Genomic DNA, 24,274 nt, shown 5'->3' on the forward strand with positions numbered 1-24,274 from the left:
TATTTGGGAGAATTAGAAGCAATGTGTATCTTAACACAGTGCTTTTAGGAGGTATTCAATAAATGGTATTGTTTTAATTACATAGAATATGATAAGAATATGAATGCTGCAGAATGATAGGAGGGTGACATTTGCATGCAAGCACATTTCTTGACTCGTGTGAATGGCATCCGTTTTGCTGTGTAGGAATAGTTCTAGTGTACTGCCTTTTAACTACTCGGGCTCTGTCCGTTATACAGCTGTATAGTTAGTACTTAATGCCTCTCCCAACTCGGTTTTAATAGAGAGGTAAATAAATTGAAAGAAATGCAAGTGAAGTTTTTAAGATATTAAAGCTAGTTAACCTTCTAATGAAGGTCTGCTCTTCTCAGTAGTACCATGAGATTGTGAATTCATTCTGCATTACCTCTTCCATGCTATTCCATCTCATATTTTGAATAATAGAAACTAATTCCTTCTGGTTGAAAATCACCTTAAGTTAAAATTTTTTTCATTCTAAAAGTCAATTTTATGAAATCACATCTTTTATGTGTGATTTTATGAAATCACACACACAAAAATTCCTCTTCTTACGGTCTTGTTGCAATGAAATTCTCTTCATACCTAAGAGAAATACAGGCCATGAGAGAGGCATAGGAGGGAGGCAGAGAGAAAGAGAGAGTAAGACAGAGGGAGAGAGAGGAACAGAACTACGTCTTAGAACTAGAAAGTTTTTGCTTTAGGTACCCAGAGGGGATTATGAGCACAAACCTTGTTTCGAGGTCTGGGTGAGTAGGGAGATGTAGGCTGTTATAAAACTAGGAATCTGATATCTGATGGGTATGTGTGACACACTTATGCATCTGATGGAATTAGACCTTTTCTAGCATTTTTCTCTCTAGCAATACATGACTATACATGTAATTAAGTAATAATAAAAATTCATGGCACTTCTATGTGTCAAACACTGTTGTAGATACTCTTTGACAGTAACATCTCTAATCCTCACAGCAGCCCAGGCAGGTAGGTACTGTCATCTCCATTTTAGAAATGAGAAGACTAAGGAAGAGTAGGTTGCCTATCAGGGTCAGATAACTAATGTGTAATTAAGGCCATCTGATTCTAGGACTTGTACTGGGAACCAAAACCCTATGCTTTTTTAGACTGTGAAGGTTTTTGCCTTCTGTGACTTGGGTTGAATCAAATAAGGAACTTCAAAAGGTGAATTGTATACTGAACTGATGCTTGGCTTCCTCTTCATATATCTCCCCATAAATGGCAATCTCCCAATAATTCGGGTTGAACTATACATAATATTTTGCAGAATTATTGAACCAAAACCAAATCCAAAAAATCAATAGGTGATAAAAAGGAATATGTTTCTATGTGAATATCCACATAGAACATTAGAACATTAGAGCATGAAGTGTGAGATTTAAAAATCGATTTATTATAAATATTCAATGGAACATAATGTAATGTAAGATATGTTTAGTACTATGTATTTAATGTTATTTTAAATATATATTTATGTACCTCTTTTCCCTTTTTATAGAATGATCTTTATTTTATCAAGAAGTCAAATAGTAAAAATTGTGATGAAAAACAGTTCCTCATGACCAAAATAAATGAACTAAACCTTTTCAATGACAGATCAGAGAAAGAACTTAATAAAACCAGAGCTTTGAAACAGGTGCAGTAAATCATATGTGTATGTAATATTAAAAAACACATTTTAATGCTAATTATAGAAAATTTAAAAAATATACCAAACTATAAAGATGAAAATAAGTCACTATAATCACTGTATACAAGATAAAGTATTAAAGTTATAGTATTTCCTTCTAGTCTTTTGAAGAAAATTGACTTTATATATATTATTTAAAAATTTTTTAAATATATTATCTATTTCCATGTATGTTGGCAAACATTAAATATTAAACATTAAGTATTCTTTAAAACTTATTTTTAAAGTCTTCCTACACTTTATTGCATGCAAGTTTCCATAACTTACTTAACCATATCCTGTTTTTTGGATATGTGTATATTTCCAATGTGTGGTTATTCTAAGTGGTACTATCAGGTGGACCTGGCTGGTTTAGTCAGTGGAATGCATGTGTTCTCAGGGTCATGAGTTTGAGCCCCACTTTGGGTATGGAGCCCACTTAAAGAAAATATATTACTACCATATACTATGCATGTATGTCGTTGTATAATTATTCAATGAGTTAGGAGAAATTTCTAACTGTGTAATTACGGTTCAAAAAGAATGAATATTTTCAGTGTCTTAAAACTATTTTTTTAAAAAAAGACTTCGTTTTATTTTAGAGTGAGAGAGCACGCATGAACAAGGGGAGAAGCAGAGGGAGAGAGAGAGAGATTCCCAAGCAGACCCCATACTGAGTAGGAAGCTCCACACAGGGCTTGATCTCATGACCCTGAAATCATGACCCAGGCCGAAACCGAGAGTTGGGCACTCAACTGACTGAGCCACCCAGGTGCTCCCAGACTAATTTTCAAGCCAAATTGTCTTCTAGAGGGTTTATCTAATAGTCCCACAGCAGTGTGTGAGCATTCTATTTTACTCACCATCAGTAAGTCTGGATATTAAATTCATAAAATTGTTGTCAATTTGATGAGCAAACATGGTATTTCATTGTATTAGTCTATATTTTTTAAGTTGGTGATAACATGCTGTTTAAACATAAAATTTAAAATATTTATGTTTAAATAAAAATGTTTAGGTGCGGCTGAGTGACTTAGTGGGTTAAGTGTCTGACTTTTGGTTTCGGCTCAGGTCATGATCTCAGAGTTGTGGGATGCGGACTCTGCACTGAGCATGGAGCCTACTTGGGATTCTCTCTCTCCCTCTCCCTCTGTGCCCCCCTTCCTCCCCACACTTCCTCTCTTCCTCTCAAAAAAAAATGTATGTTATATTCCACGATCTTTCTTTTTTGGATTTCTAGTTTATTATCTTGGCCCGTATTTCCATTAGAAGGTTTATATTTTTCAATTGCTTTGCAAAAGACCTTCATATGTAAAAATATTAACTGTCATATTATCAATATTTTTCCATTTATCTTTAAATTTTTATTCATATTTTTGACATTAAAAACTTTTTTTAACATCAACTACTTTTTCCCTGAATAATTTTTATACTTAGAAACTTCTTTGTCATACTAAAAATCAAACAAGTGTTGGGATGCCTGGGTGGCTCAGTTGGTTGAGCGGATGCCTTCGGCTCAGGTCATGATTCCAGCGTCCTGGGATCGAGTCCCACATCGGGCTCCTTGCTCAGCAGGGAGCCTGCTTTGCCCTCTGCCTCTGCCTGCAACTCTGTCTGCCTGTGCTCTCTCTCTCTCTCTAATAAATAAATAAAATCTTTAAAAAAAAAATCAAACAAGTGTTTAATATTTCAGTAACTGCATTGGTTTTATCTCTTACAGTAAATTTTTCATTAATCTGCAATTTCTTTTTAGTACATTTGAGATGTAGGGATCTAATCTTTTCTCTAACTGAAAAGCTGTGTATTGAAATAATAAAGTTGTATGTTCTGGAGTGTTTGTTCTGGGCTTTCTATTCTGAAAATTGATTTATTTGTGTACTCTTCTGTTAGTACTCTATCCATGACTGAATTGTTTAGAATAGAAATTTATTTACATGTTATTTTGTGAGATTTAGTTGAGAATATAAAAATTTTCATCCATAGGAATATATGTATATTTCCTGGATTGTAAGATTTTGGGAATCTTCCTTTTTTTTTTTTTAGTAAAACTTAAATTTCAAATTGAATTATAGTAAGACTTGGAATAAATCCTTTTCTTAAAAATGAAGAAAAACCAAGAGTTATCACTCAATCTAAATTTAATCCTAGTTATCTTGGTCAGTGGTCAAATTAGAAAAAGTTGTATTTTCAAGTTTGACTTTTGTGGCAATAAAAGAAAGCATTTTGGTTTGTGTATAACAGTAATAATTTAAGTATCTGACAATTTTGTTATGTTGATAGGATTTGATGATAGAAGATAATCTTTTAAAACTTGAAGTTAAACGTACTCGAGAAATGCTTCACAGTAAGGCAGAAGAAGTACTTTCTCTGGAAAAAAGAAAACAGCAGTTACACACAGCTATGGAAGAACGAATTGAAGAAATTAAGGTTCACAAAACAATGCTTGCATCACAAATAAGATATGTTGATCAAGAACGGCAGAACATAAGGTAATTCGTGCTTTAAAATACTGCTAAAGTTTTTTGAAAATGTAAGGGTGATGTCAGAAGAACTGACTGGATGATCATCTTTTTCTTATTTGCAAAGGCTTTTATTTTATTTTATTTAAAGATTTTATTTATTTATCTGACAGACAGAGATCACCAGTAGGCAGAGAGACAGGCAGAGAGAGAGGGGGAAGCAGTCTTCCCGCCCAGCAGAGCCCAACTCAGGGCTCAATCCCATGACCCTGAGATCATAACCTGAGCCGAAGGCAGAGGCTCAGGCCTGAGCCACCCAGGTGCCCTGGAAAGGCTTTTAATATATTAGACATATTTTAATAAAAAAACCTATGGTTTTTCCTCACTCTTTCCTTCGGGTAACTTCTAATTCTCTAGATTATCCCTTTTGCAATGAGATCACTAATTCCTTATTTGATTTTTGAGTATGTTTTGTGGTGAGAGTTCAATAACATGCTTTTCCTTATGGATGCATTTATTAAAACAGTTTTTCCCTAGAGGTTTTGCATATCTTTTATAAAAAAGATTTATTCCTGACTGCATGCTACTTTTTATATGATTAGATTAAGTAATTAATTTATTATTTATTTGATACAGAGAGAGAAAGTGCAAGTGGGGGGAGGGCAGGGGGCAGAGAGAGAATCTCCATGCTCAGCGTGGAGCATGATGTGGGGCTCTATCTCAGGACCCTGAGATAATGACCTGAGCCAAAACCAAGAATCAGGTGCTCAATCGCCAGAGCCATGCAGGCACCCCCACATGCTACTTTTTAAAATGTGTCTGTAAGTGTTATTTCCTTTTAAATTGTTTCATTTTTGGTTTGTTGCTAGCATTATAGAAATACAGTTGATTTCTATGTATTAAGAATCCAGCAACTTTGCTTAAACTCTTATTAATTCTGACAGTTGATCTGTAGATTCTAATTTCTAGGTATTTCATTCACATTGATTGCAAGTAACAGTTTTGTGTCTCTCTTTTCAGTCTTTATAACTCTTCTTTCTTTTGCTTCACTGTCCTTGTTGTCTGACCTCCAGGTCAGTGCCAGCTGGCAATGGTGATTGTAGGTCCCCTGGTCTTGGGCCTGATCTGGAGGGGAATCATTTTATCATTAATATGAGTTGTAGACTTTTTTGAGATAATTTTTAAATATCAAGGGAGTGCCCATCTATTTTCATTCTTTGCTAAAAGGTTGTTTTAGTTCATTTCATCAGGAATGGATGTTGACTTTTGTTATATGCTTTTTCTTTATTCATTGATATGATATAGCTCCTTCAGTCTGTTAATATAGTTAAATATAGTGATTGATTTTTCAAGGTTAAAATAACATTACAATCCAGGAATAAACAAAACTTCTCTGTCACATATTACATTTTCTATAATTCTAGATTTTTTTTTGATGATATTTGTATATAGTTGTCACATCTGTGGTTATAATTCTTCTTTCTTATTGCCCTTGTCAAGTTATCAGGTAATTAAGGTTATGTCAGCTTTCAAAGAATGATTCTGTGTGTTTTTTATTTTTCTATAGTCTGGGTAAGTTTGTAAAAGAGTAGAATTATATCTTTCTTGAATTTTCAAAGATCTCACTAGTAAAGCCATTGGATGCCTGGATTTTTTTGAAGATTTTCAACTATTGGTTCAATTTATTGATTGGTTATAGAACAACACAGATTTTGTATTTCTTCTTCAGTAAGTTTTAGTAAATTATATTTTTCCCTAGGAAAAAATTTCCATTTCATCTAAATTTTCAGTTATTGCCATTTCATTGTTTACAATATCATTTTATTATTTGTTTAATAGCTGCAGTGTTTGTAGCATTTCATTCCTGATATTACTTGTGACTTCTCTTTTTTAGGTGGGACAAGTCTTGCCAGTGGTTAATGAATTTTATTATTCCTTGGAAAGAAACAATGCTTGTTCATTTTTTTTTCTATTGTGAATCCATTTTCTATTTTATTATTATTTACTATTTTTTTAAAGATTCTATTTCTTTATTTTAGAGAGAGAGAGAGAAAGCACGAGTCAGGGAGGAGCAGAAAGGGAGGGAGAGGGAGGAGGAAAGAATCTCAAGTATAGGCCTCAAGTCAAGCCCAGAGCTTCATGCAGGGCTTGATCTCATGGCCCTGAGATCCTGACCTAAACTTAAACCAAGAGTTAGATGCTTAACTGACTGAGCCACCCAGGTCACCACTTTTCTGTTTTATTACTTGCTGCTCTCACATTTATTAAATTTTCCTTCTATTTTTGTGGGTTTATTTTGATGTGCTTAACTTTCTGAGATAGATGCTTTGTAAATTATAAATTTCAACTTTGTGAATTTTTTATTAATTATTTTTATTAACATATAATGTATTATTTGCCCCAGGGGTACAGGTCTGTGAATTGTCAGGCTTACACACTTAAGGGCACTCACCATATCACATACCCTCCCCAATGTCCATAACCCAACCACCCTCTCCATAACCCCCTTCCCCCAGCAACCCTCAGTTTGTTTTATGAGATTAAGGGTCTCTTATGGTTTGTCTTCCTCCTGATCCCATCTTGTTTCATTTTTTCCTTCCATACCCCCTCAAACCCCCCACTCTGCCTCTCAAATTCCTTATATCAGAGAGAGCATATGATAATTGTCTTTTTCTGATGGACTTATTTTGTTCAGCATAATACCCTCTAGTTCCATCCACGTCATTGCAAATGGCAAGATTTCATTTCTTTTGATGGCTGCATTGTATTCCATTCCATATATTTGCCACTTCTTTATCCATTCATCTGTTGATGGGCATCTAGATTCTTTCCATAGTTTGGCTATTGTGGACATTCCTGCTAGAAACATTTAGGTGCACGTGCCCCTTCGGATCACTACATTTGTATCTTTAGGGTAAATACCCAGTAGTTTAATTGCTGGGTCATAGGGTAGCTCTATTTTCAACTTTTTGAGGAATCTCCACGCTGTTTTCCAGAGTGGCTGCACCAGCTTGCATTCCCACCAACAGTGTAGGAGGGTTCCCCTTTCTCCGCATCCTCGCCAACATCTGTTGTTTCCTGACTTGTTAACTTTAGCCATTCTGACTGGTGTGAGGTGGTATCTCATTGTGGTTTTAATTTGTATTTCCCTGATGCTGAGTGATGTGGAGCACTTTTTCATGTGTCTGTTGGCCATCTGGATGTCTTCTTTGCCGAAATGTCTGTTCATGTCCTCTGCCCATTTCTTGATTGGATTATTTGTCCTTTGGGTGTTGAGCTTGATAAATTCTTTATAGATTTTGGATACTAGCCCTTTATCTGATGTGTCGTTTGCAAATATCTTCTCCCATTCTGTCAGTTGTCTTTTGGTTTTGTTAACTGTTTCCTTTGCTGTGCAAAAGCTTTTGATCTTGATGAAATCCCAATAGTTCATTTTTGCCCTTGCTTCTCTTGCTTTTGGCAATATTTCTAGGAAGAAAAAGTTGCTGTGGCTGAGGTCGAAGAGGTTGCTGCTTGCATTCTCCTCAAGGATTTTGATGGATTCCTGTGTCACATTGAGGTCTTTCATCCATTTGAGTCTATTTTTGTGTGTGGTGTAAGAAAATGGTCCAGTTTCATTCTTCTGCATGTGGCTGTCCAATTTTCCCAAGACCATTTGTTGAAGAGACTCTTTTATCCATTAGACATTTCCTTCCTGCTTTGTTGAAGATTAGTTGACTATAGAGTTGAGGGTCCATTTCTGGGCTCTCTATTCTGTTCCATTGATCTATGTGTCTGTTTTTGTGCCATTACCATAGTGTCTTAATGACGACAGCTTTGTAATAGAGCTTGAAGTCTGGAATTGTGATGCCACCAACTTTGGCTTTCATTTTCAACATTCTTCTCACTATTTGAGGTCTTTTCTGGTTCCATATAAATTTTAGGATTATTTGTTCCATTTCTTTGAAAAAAATGGATGGTATTTTGATAGGGATTGCATTAAATGTGTAGATTGCTTTAGGTAGCATAGACATTTTCACAATATTTGTTCTTCCAGTCCATGAGCATGGAATGCTTTTCCATTTCTTTGTGTCTTCCTCAATTTCTTTCATGAACTTTATAGTTTTCTGAGTACCGATTCTTTGCCTCTTTGGTTAGGTTTATTCCTAGGTATCTTATGGTTTTGGGTGCAATTGTAAATGAGATCAACTCCTTAATTTCTCTTTCTTCTGTCTTGCTGTTGTTGTATAGAAATGCAACTGATTTCTGTGGATTGATTTTATATCCTGACACTTTACTGAATTCCTGTACAAGTTCTAGCAGTTTTGGAGTGGAGTCTTTTGGGTTTTCCACATAAAGTATTATATCATCTGCAGAGAGTGAGAGTTAAATTTAAACTTCAAAGGTTAAACATTAGTTTAGCAGTGTCTCACACAATTTTCTAAAAGGGCTAAATAGTAAGTATTACAGGTTTTGTGGGGCATGTGGTCTCTGTTGCAACAAACGAACTCTGCCATTATAGAGCAGAAGCAGCCCTGGACAGTATGGAAATAAATGAGCATGCCTGTATTCCAATAAAACTTTACAGACACTGAAATTTGAATTTCATAGAATTTTTATTTTTCATTAAATATAATGTTCCTCTTGATTTTTTCTTTAACCATACATTTTAAAAATGTAAATGGCATTTTTTTCCTCTTGGGCTGTACAAAAACAGGTAACAGGCAGGATGATTTGTTGACCCCAGATTTGTATCACTGAGTAGTAATATTGCATTGCATACATCTACCCCAATTTGTGTATACATTTATTGTTTCTGGGGTTTAACTATTACAGAAAAAGCTGTTCTGAACATATATGTGCTTGGTATGAGCATATGCTTTCTTTTCTCTTGGATAAATACCTAGAAGTGGATTATATGATAGGTATTCTTTTTGTCTTTTCTGTCTTTAATTGGTTTTACTAATTTTGTTTTTCCCTTCTTTCCTCTTCTATTGTTTGGAATATGTACATTCTAATTTTAATTATTTTGTTGGTTATTCTTTTTTTTTAAAGATTTTACTTATTTATTTGACAAAGAGAGATCACAAGTAGGCAGAAAGGTAGGCAAAGAGAGAGGGGGAAGCAGGCTCCCTGCTGAGCAGAGAGCCCGATGTGAGACTCGATCCCAGGACCCTGAGATCATGACCTGAGCCGAAGGCAGTGGCTTAACCCACTGAGCCACCCAGGCACCCCTTGTTGGTTATTCTTAAATTCAAGAGAAACTTCAACCTTCCTTTTTCTCTGTGAATACTGAGGATTAATTAGCTCTTACGTTTTTTTTTCTTCATAAAAGAGATAAGACTTCTAGCATCTTTTTTTTTTAAAGACTATTAAATTCCTTTTTTAAAATATTTTATTTATTTGACAGAGAGAAATCACAACTAGGCAGAGAGAGAGGAGGAAGCAGGCTCCCTGCGGAGCAGAGAGCCCGATGTGGGGCTCGATCCCAGGACCCTGGGATCATGACCTGAGCCGAAGGCAGAGGCTTTAACCCACTGAGCCACCCAGGTGCCCCGACTTCTAGCATCTTTTACTGCTGCATTTCCTTTATCCTTCTTTCCTGTGTTGTTGAAACCACCAATTATAGTTTAGGTTGTTATTTATTGTTTTTAATATTATGTTTCTATTTTTAAGAACTCCTTTCTTGTAACTTGCATAAACTATACAGTCAATTGCCAGCAATAATTCCACCTAGCTATATGTTTTACCTGTCTTTGCCTTAATACTGTTTTGTGTATTCCTTATCATCTTATTTTCTTGGATTCCCATTTCATTTCTCTGGCGTATGTTTTGAATTATTTTTCCAGAATTGATGTTTTCTGAAATTTTTGAGTTCTTGCATGTTTAAAGCATACTTATTCTGTTCATATTTGAATTACAGTTGGACTTTGAAAGCACTGTTTCATATTCTTTTAGATGACAGTGTTTTTATGAGAGGTCTAACTCGGACTAATTCATTTTGTTTTGTAAGGAACTTGGGTTTTTTTTTTTTTTCTGTCTGAAAAGCTTTGGAACACTTTTTTTATCCTTTGGGTTTCAGAATTTCTCTGTGTCTGGGTGGGGTTTTTTTTTTTTTTTTTTTTTTTGCTTTTCGTTTTTGGCTTTCATTTTTTATTGTTTGAACCTTGGTGAACTCTCAATTATTTCATCAAGTTTTTCTTTAGGTCAGGGAAATATTTTTCTATTAGTTCTTTAATTTTTTTTCTCACATCGCTCTCTGTGTTCTGCATTTGTTGCTTATGTTTAGTGGTTGTTGGTCTGTCTTCTGGATTTCTTAACTTTACTCTCATTTTAAAATTTCTGTTCTTTTATTCCCCTTTTTAAAATATTCTCATTCTTTCCCTCCCTAGTCTCTTTCTTTCGGCCTACTCTCCATACTCTGTCCCCCCTTCTCTCTTTCTCTAGATCATTGATTAATCTTTCTTCCTTACTACTGTTAAGTTGAGACGGGGAAACTATTTGCAAGAATTCTTGTTCCTTCACTGGTCCTTTCTTTTTAAAGCAGTCCATTCTTGTTTATGGATTGTTTCGAATCAATATTCTCTCATCTTTTAGAGATACTGGAATACTTTGGAAGTTCTCTTCTATCCCATGTATTATTTTTGTTTCTCTTAGGGTATGTCCTGTGTTTGCTGATTTTGTTCTTTTCATTCATGCTGTTAACTTTCCAAAATGTCTGATAGTCCTTGACTTTCTGTTATATTTAATAAAAAATGTTTAATTAATAATCATGGTGATTGGTGTAGCAGCTGGTAGGGGTTTCTTCTGCAATTAGATAGATCTTTTCCCCCAGTTGGTCTCTCCTCTAAATGGGAGGGCTGCTTATGGGCACTGGGTTAATTTGCCCCTTAATGACCATAGTAGTTTGTCCCTTAAGGAGTTTATTTTGGGTGATAAAGACTATTTACTTCATGGGTGGAACTTTGGTTTTTATTAATCTCCACTGTTGTGGGGGCCTGGAATTATATCATGCTCTTTTTTACTTTTTCCTTCAGTGCTGACAAACAACGCTAAGAACTCTGCTAATTTGGGGGGGTCATCATTGGAGCATAAAGAATTCCTGCCAACATTTCTATAAACTTTGAGGGGTTAAGGAGAGTGGCCTAGATGTTCTGTAGACAATCCTTTCATTACTTACTTTAATAATAGCCTTAGATATCACTCTTCGTCTTTTTATTTCTTATTTTTGGGTTTGAATTTTCTCCAGACTTCTTGATGAAACATGACTCTTACTTCTGCATTAATAATTTTCTGTTTATATCTCTATCCTTCTTCTCCCTCCATCAATCAAATCCCATTTGTTTCCCATTTTTTTCATGAATTCATGACAAAATTGTGTCTTTCTCTTTCCCAGAACTATGGCAGGTTTTTTTCCTCCTTTTATTCTTTTCCATTTTTGGAAGGAGAAGAGATGTACTAGTGCTCAGTTCACCATCTTAAGCTGGGAGCCAACAGGTCTTGTCTTTTACATCATATAAAGGTTGACTAAATATTTTGTGATGATACAACAGTAATACTTAAAAATAAGCAAAGCCATAACTTCTGTTTCTTAATGTGTTTTACCACGAGATTTTCTTTAGGAGTAGGAAAACTGGTAGGTTGAAGATTTCTTCTCACCATAGTTGGGTAGTACACTTTCATAAGGTTATAGCAGGCAAATAAGTTTTTTTTTTTTTTTAAAGATTTCATTTATTTATTTGACAGAGAGAGAGATCACAAGTAGGCAGAGAGGCAGGCAGAGAGAGAGGAGGAAGCAGGCTCCCTGCAGAGCAGAGAGCCCGACGCGGGGCTCGATCCCAGGACCCTGAGATCATGACCTGAGCCGAAGGCAGCGGCTTAATCCACTGAGCCACCCAGGCGCCCCGGCAAATAAGTTTTTTAAAAGTTCATAAAATATGAATCTGCCAGAATAAAAGGAAAAAAATAGTCAGCAGAGTAAAAAAAGTCTAAATCTTGGGAGGCACTTCTTCATGGTTTCTCATATTTCTGTATGTCTTGCAAGGAAATGTACTAACGTTCCTGTTCTGGACTATCTTTTAAAAATTTTTGTAAAAAAACATAAAATATACCATATTAAACATTTTTAAGTGTACAGTTCAGTAATGTTATTAAGTATATTCACATTGTAGTACAATAGATCTCCAGAACTCTTTCATTTTCTGAAACTGAAACTCCATACCTTCTAAACATTAATCATTTCCTCCTTCCCCTAGCCCTTGGTTACTACCATTTTTTTTTCTGTCTGTATGAATTTGACTGCTTTAGATACTTCATGTAAATGGAATCATGCAGTATTTGTCTTTTATAACTGATTTATTCCACTTAGCATAATGTCCTCAGATTCGTCCATGTAGCAGGTGATGCAATTTCCTTTTAAGGCTGAATAATATTCCATTGCATGTATATACCACGTTTAGTGTATCATTCATCTGTCCATGAATATTTGGGTTGCTTCACCTCTTGGCTATTATAAATAATGCTGCTATGAACACTGTGGTGCAGAGATTTCTTCAAGTACCTACTTCTGATTTTTTTGGCTTTGTAACTGGAAGTGGGATTGCTGTATCATATGGTAGTTTTATTTGGAATTCTTGAGGAACTGCAATACTGTTTTCCATAGTGGTTGCATCATTTTATAGTTCCACCAATAGTGCACAAGGGTTCCAATTTCTCCACATTATTGTCAGTACTTTTTAAGATTTATTTATATTTTTATTTTAGAGATCAAGAGTACACTAGTGGTGGGAGGGGCAGAGGAATAGGGAATCTCAAGCAGACTCCCCATTGAGAGCCCCCAGGACTCTGAGATCATGACCTGAGTTGAAATCAAAAGTGGGCAGCTTAAACAACTGAGTCACCGAGGCACCCTGCCAATACTTCCTTTATTTTCTCTTCTTTTTGTTTTTTTTTCCTTAGCTACCCAAAGACTGTGAGGTAATATCATATTGTGGTTTTAATTTGCATTAAACTATCTTTTAAAAGATGTTTAGATAGTAAATAGCCTCAGAAGTTAGAGGTGGTATCCTCTTGCTGGAGTAAAGATTGGATGTATTTGCTTAGTTCCTATTATAAGATATTTGGACTATGTAAGCTTGAGGTTCCTCAGTTGTAAACCTTCAGTGTATATAACATCCACTTGAGCTCCTCCCCACTTGCATGGGACTTTGGAGCTCTGCAAGCAGGAGGCGCATGCTACTTGGTGTACCATGAATGACAAAGTCCTTTTCCTCTGACCTAGGAATCTTGTATCTTCTGCCAACATCCATGAAACTATGGCAGCCTGACTTCTTAGCTTTCAAATAGGGTGAAACCTGAGATGCTTCCCACTAACTAGAAAATTGAAAAGTGAGAACATATGTAACCTGTTTGACTTCATTATTTTATTTGAAAGACTTTATTTATTTATTTGACAGAGATTACAAATAGGCAGAGAGACAAGCGGAGAGAGAGGAAGGGAAGCAGGCTCCCTGCCCAGCAGAGAGCCTGATGCAGGGCTCGATGCAGGGCTTGATCCCAGGAGGCTTTAGCCCACTGAGTCATCCAGGCTCGTCTAACTTCAGTATTAATAAAAATACCTTATATAAGAAAATAGTCCTTTAAAAGAAATATGTTATTTGTTTTTCCGTGTTTTTCTTTTTCTTTCCATGTTAGTGCTGAGTTTCATGAGAGGCTAAGTAAAATTGATAAGTTGAAGAATAGATATGAAATTCTTACTGTTGTTATGCTGCCTCCTGAAGGAGAAGAGGAGAAAACACAGGCCTATTATGTGATAAAGGTAATCTTAATTGATTTCATAGTTGTGAAGTATCTTTGTCTGCAGTCTGTAAACCAAATGGCTTGCTGGGTTTTTTTTTGTTTTTGTTTTTGCCTTGCAACTTTAAATTTCATAGAACTTTTGTAGCTATTGCACTTGATTAGGGCCATAAAACATTAGTTGTTAACTGGAGATACTGAAACTATTATTCTTTTTTTTTTTTAAGATTTTATTTATTTATTTGACAGAGAGAGATCACGAGTAGACAGAGAGGCAGGCAGAGAGAGAGAGAGAGAGAGAGAGAGGGAAGCAGGCTCTCTGCTGAGCAGAGAGCCTGATGCGGGACTTGATCCCAGGACCCTGAGATCATGACCTGAGCCAAAGGCAGTGGCTTAACTGAAACTATTATTCTTTAAAGATTTATTTATTTGAATGAGAGTGCAGGTGTGCTCAACAGTGCATGAGTAGGGGGAGGGCCAGAGGGAGAGGGAGAGAATCTCAGGCCGACTCTACTGAGTGCAGAGCTGACAGTGGCTTGATCTCACAGCCCTGAGGTCATGACCTGATCCAAAACCAAGAGTCAGAGACTTAACTGACTGAACCACTCAGGCGCTCCCTAAAGCCATATATATATTATGTATATATAATATGTAAATATAAATAAATAGAAATTTATAAATATATAAATAAATCATATATATGATTTATTTATTTTGCTTTACAGGGGTGGGCAGAGGGGGAGGGATAGAGAATCTCAAGCAACTCCATGCTCAGTGCAGAGCCTGACATGGGGCTCAATCTCATAACCCTGAGATCATGACCTGAGCCAAAGCCAAGAATTGGATGCTTTACTGCCTGTGCCACCCAGGCACCCTGAAGTTATTATTTTTATATACCTCAAGTCCATGAGGTCAAAAAGAGGTCTGGACTGGACTGCTCTTTGATCTCTTTTTTGGGGGGGGGCTATCATTTGTGTCACATCATTTCCCCCCATTTATTCAAGATTCATAGTCTGTTTTGCCCTGCAACCTGCTGTCAATTTCATATCTTTACTATTCATGTGATAACCTGTTTAACACCTCAGGCTCAAGGCCTTATGTCACTATAGCTGTCCACTCATATGGCTACATCCTAGACCATATCATCACTTGGAGCTGTACCACCTTTGAAATCTTATTCTCTAATTTACCAGTGCAGCTCTGGTATGGCAGATGTCCAGAGAGGAAGAGGCCTGTTCTTTGTCTTCATATTAGATGGGAGAGAGACAGGTCAGGTGATGAACCTGCTCTCTTCTGGTATTAGAGATTTGTCTGCCATTTCATGGTTATCTTTACCTAGTAACCCATAAGGGGAAATAGAGAAGTGATCAAGATCTGGGTGCATTTCCCTCCTGAGTACTGCCATACTCATTTTTCCCATGTAGAAACTGAACAGGTGTAATTTCCTTTACATAGACTGGGAACTTAAAACACCAGAAAGGAGTGGAAATTTTAATTCATTTTTCCTCTATCGTACACTGATGGGAGTAGAAAGATCTCCCAATTCACACCCTTAGGGGATGGTCCTTTTATTTTTTTTATTGTTTTTTAAAAGATTTTATTTATTTATTTGACAGACAGAGATCACAAGTAGGCAGAGAGGCAGGCAGAGAGAGAGGAGGGGGAGGGGAAGCAGGCTCCCCACTGAGCAGAGAGCCCGATGCAGGGCTTGAACCCAGGACCCTGGGATCATGACCTGAGCCGAAAGCAGAGGCTTTAACCCACTGAGCCACCCAGGCGCCCCTGGGATGGCCCTTTTAGACAGATATTCCCTTTCCTTTGACTTGTACTTAATCTTCTAAGTTTCCTTCTTAGCCCTTCTTTGAGTATGCCCCAACACACACACTGAGTGTGATATGCCTGCCACTTTGCCTCAGGAAAATTCCACCTAACTTACATGAGATATGAATCCCAGTTCTCAAACCGTTCTTGTAACTCATCAGTCTGTAGTACCTCAGGCTTCGACCTGATACTAACAAGACTTTCCTCCTCTCAGATTTTAGAGGTCGAGGGGTAAAGGGTAGGTTCTAGGTTGTTCAGTGTTGGGAAGAATATATATATTACAATTTCACTTAAGTTTCTCTTTCTTTTCTTTTTTTTTTTTTTAAAGATTTTATTCATTTATTTGACAGATAGAGATCACCAGTAGGGAGAGAGGCAGGCATAGAGAGAGGAGGAAGCAGGCTCCCTGCCAAGCAGAGAGCCCAATGCGGGGCTTGATCCCAGGACCCAAGGATCATGACCTGAGCAAAAGGCAGAGGCTTTAACCCACTGAGCCACCCAGGCGCCCCTTAAGTTTCTCTTTCAACAAGGTCTGTGATGTTACCTAAAAACTCTGGTGTTAGAGTGCCTTTGTCCATATCTTGGTTCTATCACTGACCAAGTAGGTGACTTTGAACAAGTTATTTAATCATTTGGGGGGCTTAGTTTCCTCACTTGCAAAATGAGGATATTATTACTTTTGTTGTGAGAAGTAAATATGTGAAGAAATACACATAAACCCTTAAACAGTGTCTGGAATGATATGAGCCCTCAGTAAATGTTTGCTGTCATTATTGTTATTGCTGTGATGATGATGATTGATGATGATGCATCCACTTCTCAGGAAAACAGACAAATTTTATGATGAAGAGTGTGTTTCTTCTGTTCACAGCAAAGTTGCTGGATAAATGTCAGCATAAGGGATATGTAAGATGAATCAAGGCAATCAGTTACCTTCCCAATTTCCTAACGCCACTCTTCACTTTCCATCCTTTCTAGGGTCTGCAGCTTGCCACATTATTCCATTTCACATTATACAGCATATTTATTTGTTAATTAATTAATTTCTATACTGCTTTATTTATTTATTTATTAATATTTTATTTAGCTAACAGAGACACAGTGAGAGAGGGAACACGAGCAGGGGGAGTGGGAGAGGGAAAAGCAGACTTCCTGTTGAGCAGGGAGCCCGGTTCGGTGCTCCATCCCAGGACCCTGGGATCATGACCTGAGCCAATGGCAGACACCTAACAACTGAGCCACCCAGGCGCCCCAATATACAGCATATTTAAATGTTTTCTTAATACTTAAATGTTTCTTAATACTTCATATGTGCCAGATTTGTGAAAATGAAACTTTATTTGTAGCTAGACTCAATGTGTCTTATGTGGTCTTCATAAGGATACAGTCCAATTCTGACCACAATTTAGTGAAACTTTTAGAAAATGAAATTACTAGAAAATGTTTTAAAATGCTGACAGAAAGGTATAAAAAATTGTTTCTAATATAAGCTTTCAAATCTAGGAAAAAGGTATACATTTTATGATCTGATTTAGAACCAGATCATAAGATCATAGGATCATAAGAGTTTTTAGAAGTTTAAGGTATACATGGAATTAGATCAAGAAATATACATAAATGTACAAAGTCAGCCCCTTTGTTTGACAAATAAAGAAACTGAACTTAGAGGAGAATGAATTAATTTAATGTTAGGAAATCCACAACTAAAATCTAGCTGTTTTGATTCATACTGGGTCTCTTCCACTACAGTATGTTTTTGAATGAAAAAGTTGTCAATTTTAGACTAAACTTACTGGAATTAGATTATAATTTATCTAAGAAATTTTTTTGTTAACTCTTTTTATTATGTACTATTTACTGTAAAATGTATTAATATATTTTGAAGTATAATAAATACCAGTGAAAATGTTAAGAGATAAAGAATTACCAAAAAACTGTCCAAATGGCCACATTCTGATGTGTATTAAATACACACACCTAGGAATTGGATAAATTAACAAATGAAATTATTTAATTTTGATTAAAAATGGGTTTTGGCACTTTTAAATATCTATTCATGTTATCCCTGTCAACATTTAATTGCAGAAGTTCTTTGGAACTTTTTTGATACAACTCTAGAGAGCTTAGCCCAGTGACAGTTAAGCTGAAAAAAGTCACTGAGTATGCCCACTACTGAGAATTTTTGGTTTTCAACAATTTATAGACTGCATTTTTTCCCAGCCACATTTGTCAATTGTCTTTCTCTAATTTTAAGCATTTTTAAAATGTGACAAAATACACATAAAATTGGCCATTTATCAATTTTTAAGTGTACAGTTCTGTGGTATGAAGTACATCCCCACTGTTGTGCAACTAATACCAACCTCCATCTCCAGAACCTTTTCATCTTCCAAAACTGAAACACTCTACCCATTAAATAGAGACCCTGTTTTTCCCTCTCCTGAACCCCAGGCAACCATCATGCTACTTTCCGTCTGTGAATTTGACTATTATAGGCACCTCATGTAAGTGGAATCATGCAGTGTTCTACTTTGAAAATATAGAGTGCCTCATAAATTTGCATGTTATTATTGTGCAGGTGTCACATTTTTTTTTTCCTTTTTCCAATTTTACTTTTTCCAATTTTAGTATGTGCAACTGAAGTGAGTACTCCAATTTTAATATTATTTAACTGTTCAAAAATGTTGAAATCCTAGTTCTAATAATAATATAACTGTGTTGGAAATAATATGCATTTACTTTCCTACATGTACCTTGCTTACCTCTTATATTTCTAAGACTTAAAATGAGAAAGTGTTCTAAGCCTCTTTCAGGCCAGAAACATGCATTCTCCTTATTAAATAGATCTAGTTTGAAGCCATGTCCCAGTTAACCCTTCCAGTAAAGTTTAGATCTGTTTAGCTTTCTGGTAATTTTTGTTGGAAAGTTTCAATGCAAGCTTTGGTTAGTTGCTATACTTCTATCAGTTCATATCCTGTGTACTCTGTTTTGAAGATCTTGGGGATTTAGTCTTCTACTCTAAATCAAGTGCAAGAAATGAATGCTTAATGCTGCATGTAGGCCCCAAGGTAAATTGGTATTGTTGGGAGTAAACTCTTTCCTGCCCTGGAAGCAGACATTCTCTCCCACAATACTTTTGTGCAGTCACTTCTATTCCGTATTTCACAGGCTGCTCAAGAAAAAGAAGAACTTCAAAGGGAAGGTGACAGTTTGGACGCTAAGATCAACAAAGCTGAAAAAGAAATCTATGCTTTAGAAAACACCTTGCAAGTGCTGAGAAATTGCAACAACAATTACAAACAATCTTTTAAAAAAGTCACTCCATCCAGTATGTAGGAGTTTTTAAAATTTTTTTTATGAATGTGGCAATTAAAGGGTAGTTAATTATTTTTAAAGAGGAACATTGTGAGACATGGAAAACAAAAATGTACCATGTTTGATTGAGTCAGAAAATCACCTCCCCCTTCCCTTTAAAATAAGGGCTAAGTTGTTATTTCCATTATTAGTTTAGCGGTATTGCATATCCCTTCTCTGGGAATTAATTTCAAATGTGAAGAAAATGACAGCCTATTGGCTGCTGTGTGTTGACAAAAGAATGGCTATTACATTACATGCTCATACCGTTTTTCAACAAGCAGATATAAGGATTTTAACCTATAACAAAGATGTTATAAGTTTAATATATGTAAGACCTGAAGCTTGCTTTCTATATAACATGTTAAAAATTTAAAGAATTCTCTAATTTTAGGTGATGAGTATGAACAAAAAATCCAACTAGAAGAACAAAAAAGAGCTATTGATGAAAAATACAGATACAAACAAAGACAAATCAGGGAACTACAGGAAGATATCCAGGTAAATTCTATAGGCTTTAGAAATAAGCCCTTAGTAAAAGTTAACTATCATTATGTCTACTGTCTAGTTACCATGTACAAAGAAGATAATTTTTAAAAGTAGATAGTAAAAGTTTCATTTTAATTAAAATGAGAAAGAAAATAAGTGACCAAAGTATTAAATAAATTAGTTGAAATCACAGTACTAAGCATAGGATGGACAGCAGATAATGACTGGTTAATTAGATGATGAATCATAGCCAGCTAATTATGATATATCCACTAACTTATTTAATGAACTTTTATTTCATTTAATTCCTTAAAGATTACCTTAAAGATTGCCCCTTAAATAAAATTTGAAAGATAAAAATAGTCTAGTAGAAAGTAGTTAGTAAACTACATCACTGAAAGAGAAAACAATGTGCTTGGTAAGCAAGCTCTATATAAAAATTAAATTTTTTTTTCCTAATATTTGAAGGAAACAATGGTATGAATTTTGAATCTTTGAAAATTGCATGCTTTTAATAGCCATTGTTTGACTTGTTTTCCCCCAAGTACCAAAAAAGTACTTTCTAGTGGAATTCTATATAAAACCTAATCCAAAGACCATTATACTTATTATCTACCAATATAATGTATTTGTATACAAAAATAAAATTAAATGAATACTTGAAAAATGGCAAGTTGTATGTTATTGATTCTAACCAATAAGTATGTTAACACTTTATTTTCTCCAGAGCATGGAAAATACTTTAGAAGTTATAGAACATTTAACAAACAGTGTCAAAGAAAAATTATCAGAGAAGCAGGCTTATTCATCTCAACTAAATAGAGAAACTGAGGAGCAGAAGCCAAAATTAGAGAGAGTAACTAAACAGGTATTGCTGTCTTTTTAAAAACTAACCTGTCATATATTTTGGAGTTCCAAATTCTCCTTCATCCATTAAAAAATATTAAGTTCTAGGAAATAGTTTTAAATAATAATTGACTACTATTGACTAACAACAGTGTGCAAAACTCACCAAGGAAATCCGACTTTTAAAAGACACAAAAGATGAAACACTAGAAGAACAAGACATCAGACTTCGTGAAGTAAAACATTTCCACAAGATCATTGATGAAATGCTAGTTGATGTCATGGAAGAAAATGCTGAGATCCGTATTATCCTTCAAACATACTTTCAACAGGTAATAATAGTACCTTCTAGCTAAAATATTTTCTAAACATTTAATGAAATAAATAATTTATGGCACTTGTCGTAAAGTGAAGTCTAATTAAAAATATTCTTTCGAAAATGCAGTGGTACTAATGATCGCTATTGAATATTCTTCCAGAATGGTTTAGAACTACCTGCAGCTGGTCCAAAAGGCAGTCGCCAGAGTTCTAGATCTCCTTCACAGACTTCACTGTTATCAACAAGGTAAGTGTAAGTTTAAAAATCATCTCGTTAACTCTATCCTATGCAAATAACCGCCACAGCCACCGGATCTGCCAGTGCTCTTCTTACCCTTACCCACCTTTCTGTATCATGTATGCAGATAACAGCCAGCAGAGCAAGACTCCTTCTGGTTTCTGTCTGATGTCACAGTTTCTATGAGAACATGGAGTGTTTTGTGACTTCTGGCTATTTCAGTAGGATACAGCAGGGTAAAATTTTGGAGGTTACATCTTGCATGGTTAACCCTGAGTATGGGGAGAATTTTTTTTTTTTTTTTAAGATTTTATTTATTTATTTGAGAGAGGGGGAGGGGAGCATGAGCAGGGTGAGGGGCAGAGAGAGAGGGACAAGCAGACTCCCTGCTGAGTGGGGAGCCCTGTGTGGGATGTGGGGCTCAATCTAGGGACTCCAGGATCATGACCTGAGCTGAAGGCAGCTGCTTAACTGACTGAGCCACCCAGGCACCTCCGGAGAGAATTTTTTAAATCATAAAAAGGCAACTTAGATGTACAGACATATGGAGTATGATTTTTATGATTAAAACCACATTATGAAGTTTTTCAGTAGTCAGAATGTTATTTCATTTTTGCTGCTTTGCTAGAAAGGAAATTATTCTTTACTTCTACAGTTTAGATTTACCCAGAATTCTGTCAGGTAGACTGATGTTTAATCAACTCTTGTGCTTTGCTGACAAAATAAGAATTATTAATGATGATCCTAATTTTAAAATTCCCAACTTCCTGTTTAGCAGCCATTTACTTTTCACTTGTCCACAGAGAGCTTTCAGAATATAAAAGGGGTATCCTAAAAGATAGTATTAAAGTAGAACAAAACTCTCTCTATATAAACATGGTAAGCAACCACCTGATCATCACTGTATTTCCATATTTTTAAATCTTAGCCTTTCAGAATTATATAGCTAGTTATGCTTTTCAAAGGCCCCACCACTTTATCCTGTCATTAGGCCTCATTTTCTTATCTTTAGCTTAGATTACATAACCTATTATTATAGTTACTCTTGCCAGCACCCAAATTCCCATGGCCTTTTTATGCTTAATGATTTTTACAAAACCTTTTTAATGTTTAATGATTCCACCTCTAAATTCATTATGGCTGAAAATATTTTTTTCACAAACATTTGTTCAACTAGTTTGAAACTCTATGTTCCTTATTACTTTTTCTTTTGAATTTTTTGATGTTAATGGTTATGTTTTCAAAATTTAGTAGTAGTATTACTAGTATATACTTTTTGATCTAATTCCTTGTGGGATTATGGTATCTTTTGCCATTAGTGAGGGGGCCTTTCGTAATGCAGATTTTGATTTAAATTTAAAATAGTGCTGTTTTTCTTTTCCTGTAGGTCATCGAGAAGTACCACAAGTACTGCCTCTCAGACTTCAATTAAAGTATTAGAGCTAAACTTCCCTGCCTCCTCTTCAGTGACTGGCAACATTTCTAGGCCACCAAATGCAACCAGTAGCTCCAATAATGATAAAAACAAAAAGGGCAGCAAATAAACATTTCAACCTCTTTTGTATAAGTTGTAAACACAAAAGCAAAAATCTTACTTTTAAGATGGTGAATTCCACCCTATGCTTTTGTATGAAATTGTGTTAGAAATATGCAATAACTAGATGAAAGTTTACTTAGTGGAAAATGTGAAACAGAGTTAAAAAAAAAAAGTCAACAATTTGGATTCAAATAAGACAAAGAAATGCTTAATTTCCTTAGCCTTTGCCATACTGTTTTCTTCACAGAAAAGGAAAGCAGTAATCGCAGATTCTTTAACAAGGCTACATGTTTTATAAGCAGAGAAAATGATGTTTTTCACTGTTATTTTGATGTTTGTTAGATTAGAAAACACTTTATTTCAGTTATTTCATGCCATGAAACAACTTCAGTTCTAATGTGACACAGTGTTTCTGGAAATTTCTGAAGATTTGCTGTCCTGTGAATAGTTTGTAATACTAAAATTCTCATTTATCCTAGAAAATCCTAAAATTAGGTTTGCTTTAGTCAGAGAAACATGTTTCTTGGCTTTTGGGGGAGAAGTCTTTTTGTTTCTTCTTTTGGTAGGATTCTAAAATTTTTAACCCAAAAATAGCATTTATTCCCTCCCCCATAAAAACAATTAATAGGAAAGAGCACTGCATATTAATAAAAATGCAGTTTAAATTTCTAGGAATTACTGAACTCTGACCTTGAAAGAAGTCAAACACATTATTTTGTTTTTAAGATACAGCCAAGCATAAAGAGTAAGAATGTACTTTCAACCTTTCTTCCCCAAGACATTCTTGTAGTAGACAAAGAACTAGGTGTGAGTTGATTTGCAACAGGAATCCCATACAGTGGAGGTAGACCACCAAATTTAGAATGTTACTCCATTTAATATACTATAAAATATGAGCCCAATATTTTCAACTCTTGGAGAGTGTGGAGTATGATTATAAAACTGGCTTTTAAATAAATCTTTAGCTATATATACTTAGAAACTACATACTTAACTATTTCTCCTTCAACCCTCAAAAGAATTTGTCACAACAGTTGTTAATTGTTTAGAAGTATCATTTACAGTTCCTTCTGAAAGGCAGAAGTTGCAGTAAACCTGTTTTTCCTGATTGTTATTTAAGTATCTTACTGTTTTTAGAAATAGCCAGCAAATGCTATAGCCAAATCCAATGAGTAAGATAAATATTTTTGTAAAATATGGTTCTAAATGTGTAAGATTTATAAGATCGAAAAACTGATTAATTTTATGGTCATTTTGTGTGTTTGCTCAAGTTCTTATTCTCTCTGCCCTGTATTACTTTGTAAATTACTTGGAACTTGCAATTCAATATTAAGCACTGTGTTTTACGGAGGCAGGGATTGTCTTACTAGCTCTATGACCTTGGCAAAGTTGCTTCTCTATGCTTTTTTCCTTATTTGTCATACTGAGACAGTAAGAATTACCTAACACAAGTTTACTGAAATGATCAAATACATACAAAATGTACAGATCCTGGCATAACTGCACAGTAACTTCTATTACTGAGTCACCACCCAAAGGCTAGCACAATATTTGTGAAATTGTTCTTTTGCTTCTGGGCCAGCACACAAGTCTATTTAACTCTCTTAAACAGTTCCAACCTTGTATGCGTAATAATGCTAAATTTGGTGACACAGGGATCAAACCCATTATCTCCAAATGTGGAGTTATCTTAACATCCACTTATTATGTTAGAAAATTATTTGTGGGAGTCC

At 35.3% G+C, this 24,274-nt stretch overlaps 1 protein-coding gene across 1 annotated transcript in view; it reads left to right on the top strand.

Moving 5' to 3' along the window:
- Positions 1 to 22,614, top strand: part of CCDC39 (coiled-coil domain containing 39) — a 58,892-nt gene extending 36,278 nt beyond the window's left edge. Inside the window, exons 12-20 of the mRNA XM_046003234.1 lie at positions 1,535 to 1,672; positions 3,986 to 4,194; positions 13,837 to 13,960; positions 18,928 to 19,087; positions 19,508 to 19,614; positions 20,330 to 20,470; positions 20,601 to 20,780; positions 20,928 to 21,013; positions 22,392 to 22,614. Coding sequence (XP_045859190.1) covers positions 1,535 to 1,672; positions 3,986 to 4,194; positions 13,837 to 13,960; positions 18,928 to 19,087; positions 19,508 to 19,614; positions 20,330 to 20,470; positions 20,601 to 20,780; positions 20,928 to 21,013; positions 22,392 to 22,548 — 1,302 coding nt within the window. The 3' untranslated portion in view covers positions 22,549 to 22,614. The remainder of the gene's footprint in view (positions 1 to 1,534; positions 1,673 to 3,985; positions 4,195 to 13,836; positions 13,961 to 18,927; positions 19,088 to 19,507; positions 19,615 to 20,329; positions 20,471 to 20,600; positions 20,781 to 20,927; positions 21,014 to 22,391) is intronic.
- The last annotated feature ends 1,660 nt before the right edge of the window (positions 22,615 to 24,274 follow it).

The sequence above is a fragment of the Meles meles genome, chromosome 4, assembly GCF_922984935.1.
Source record: "Meles meles chromosome 4, mMelMel3.1 paternal haplotype, whole genome shotgun sequence".
NCBI classification, from domain to species: domain Eukaryota; kingdom Metazoa; phylum Chordata; class Mammalia; order Carnivora; family Mustelidae; genus Meles; species Meles meles.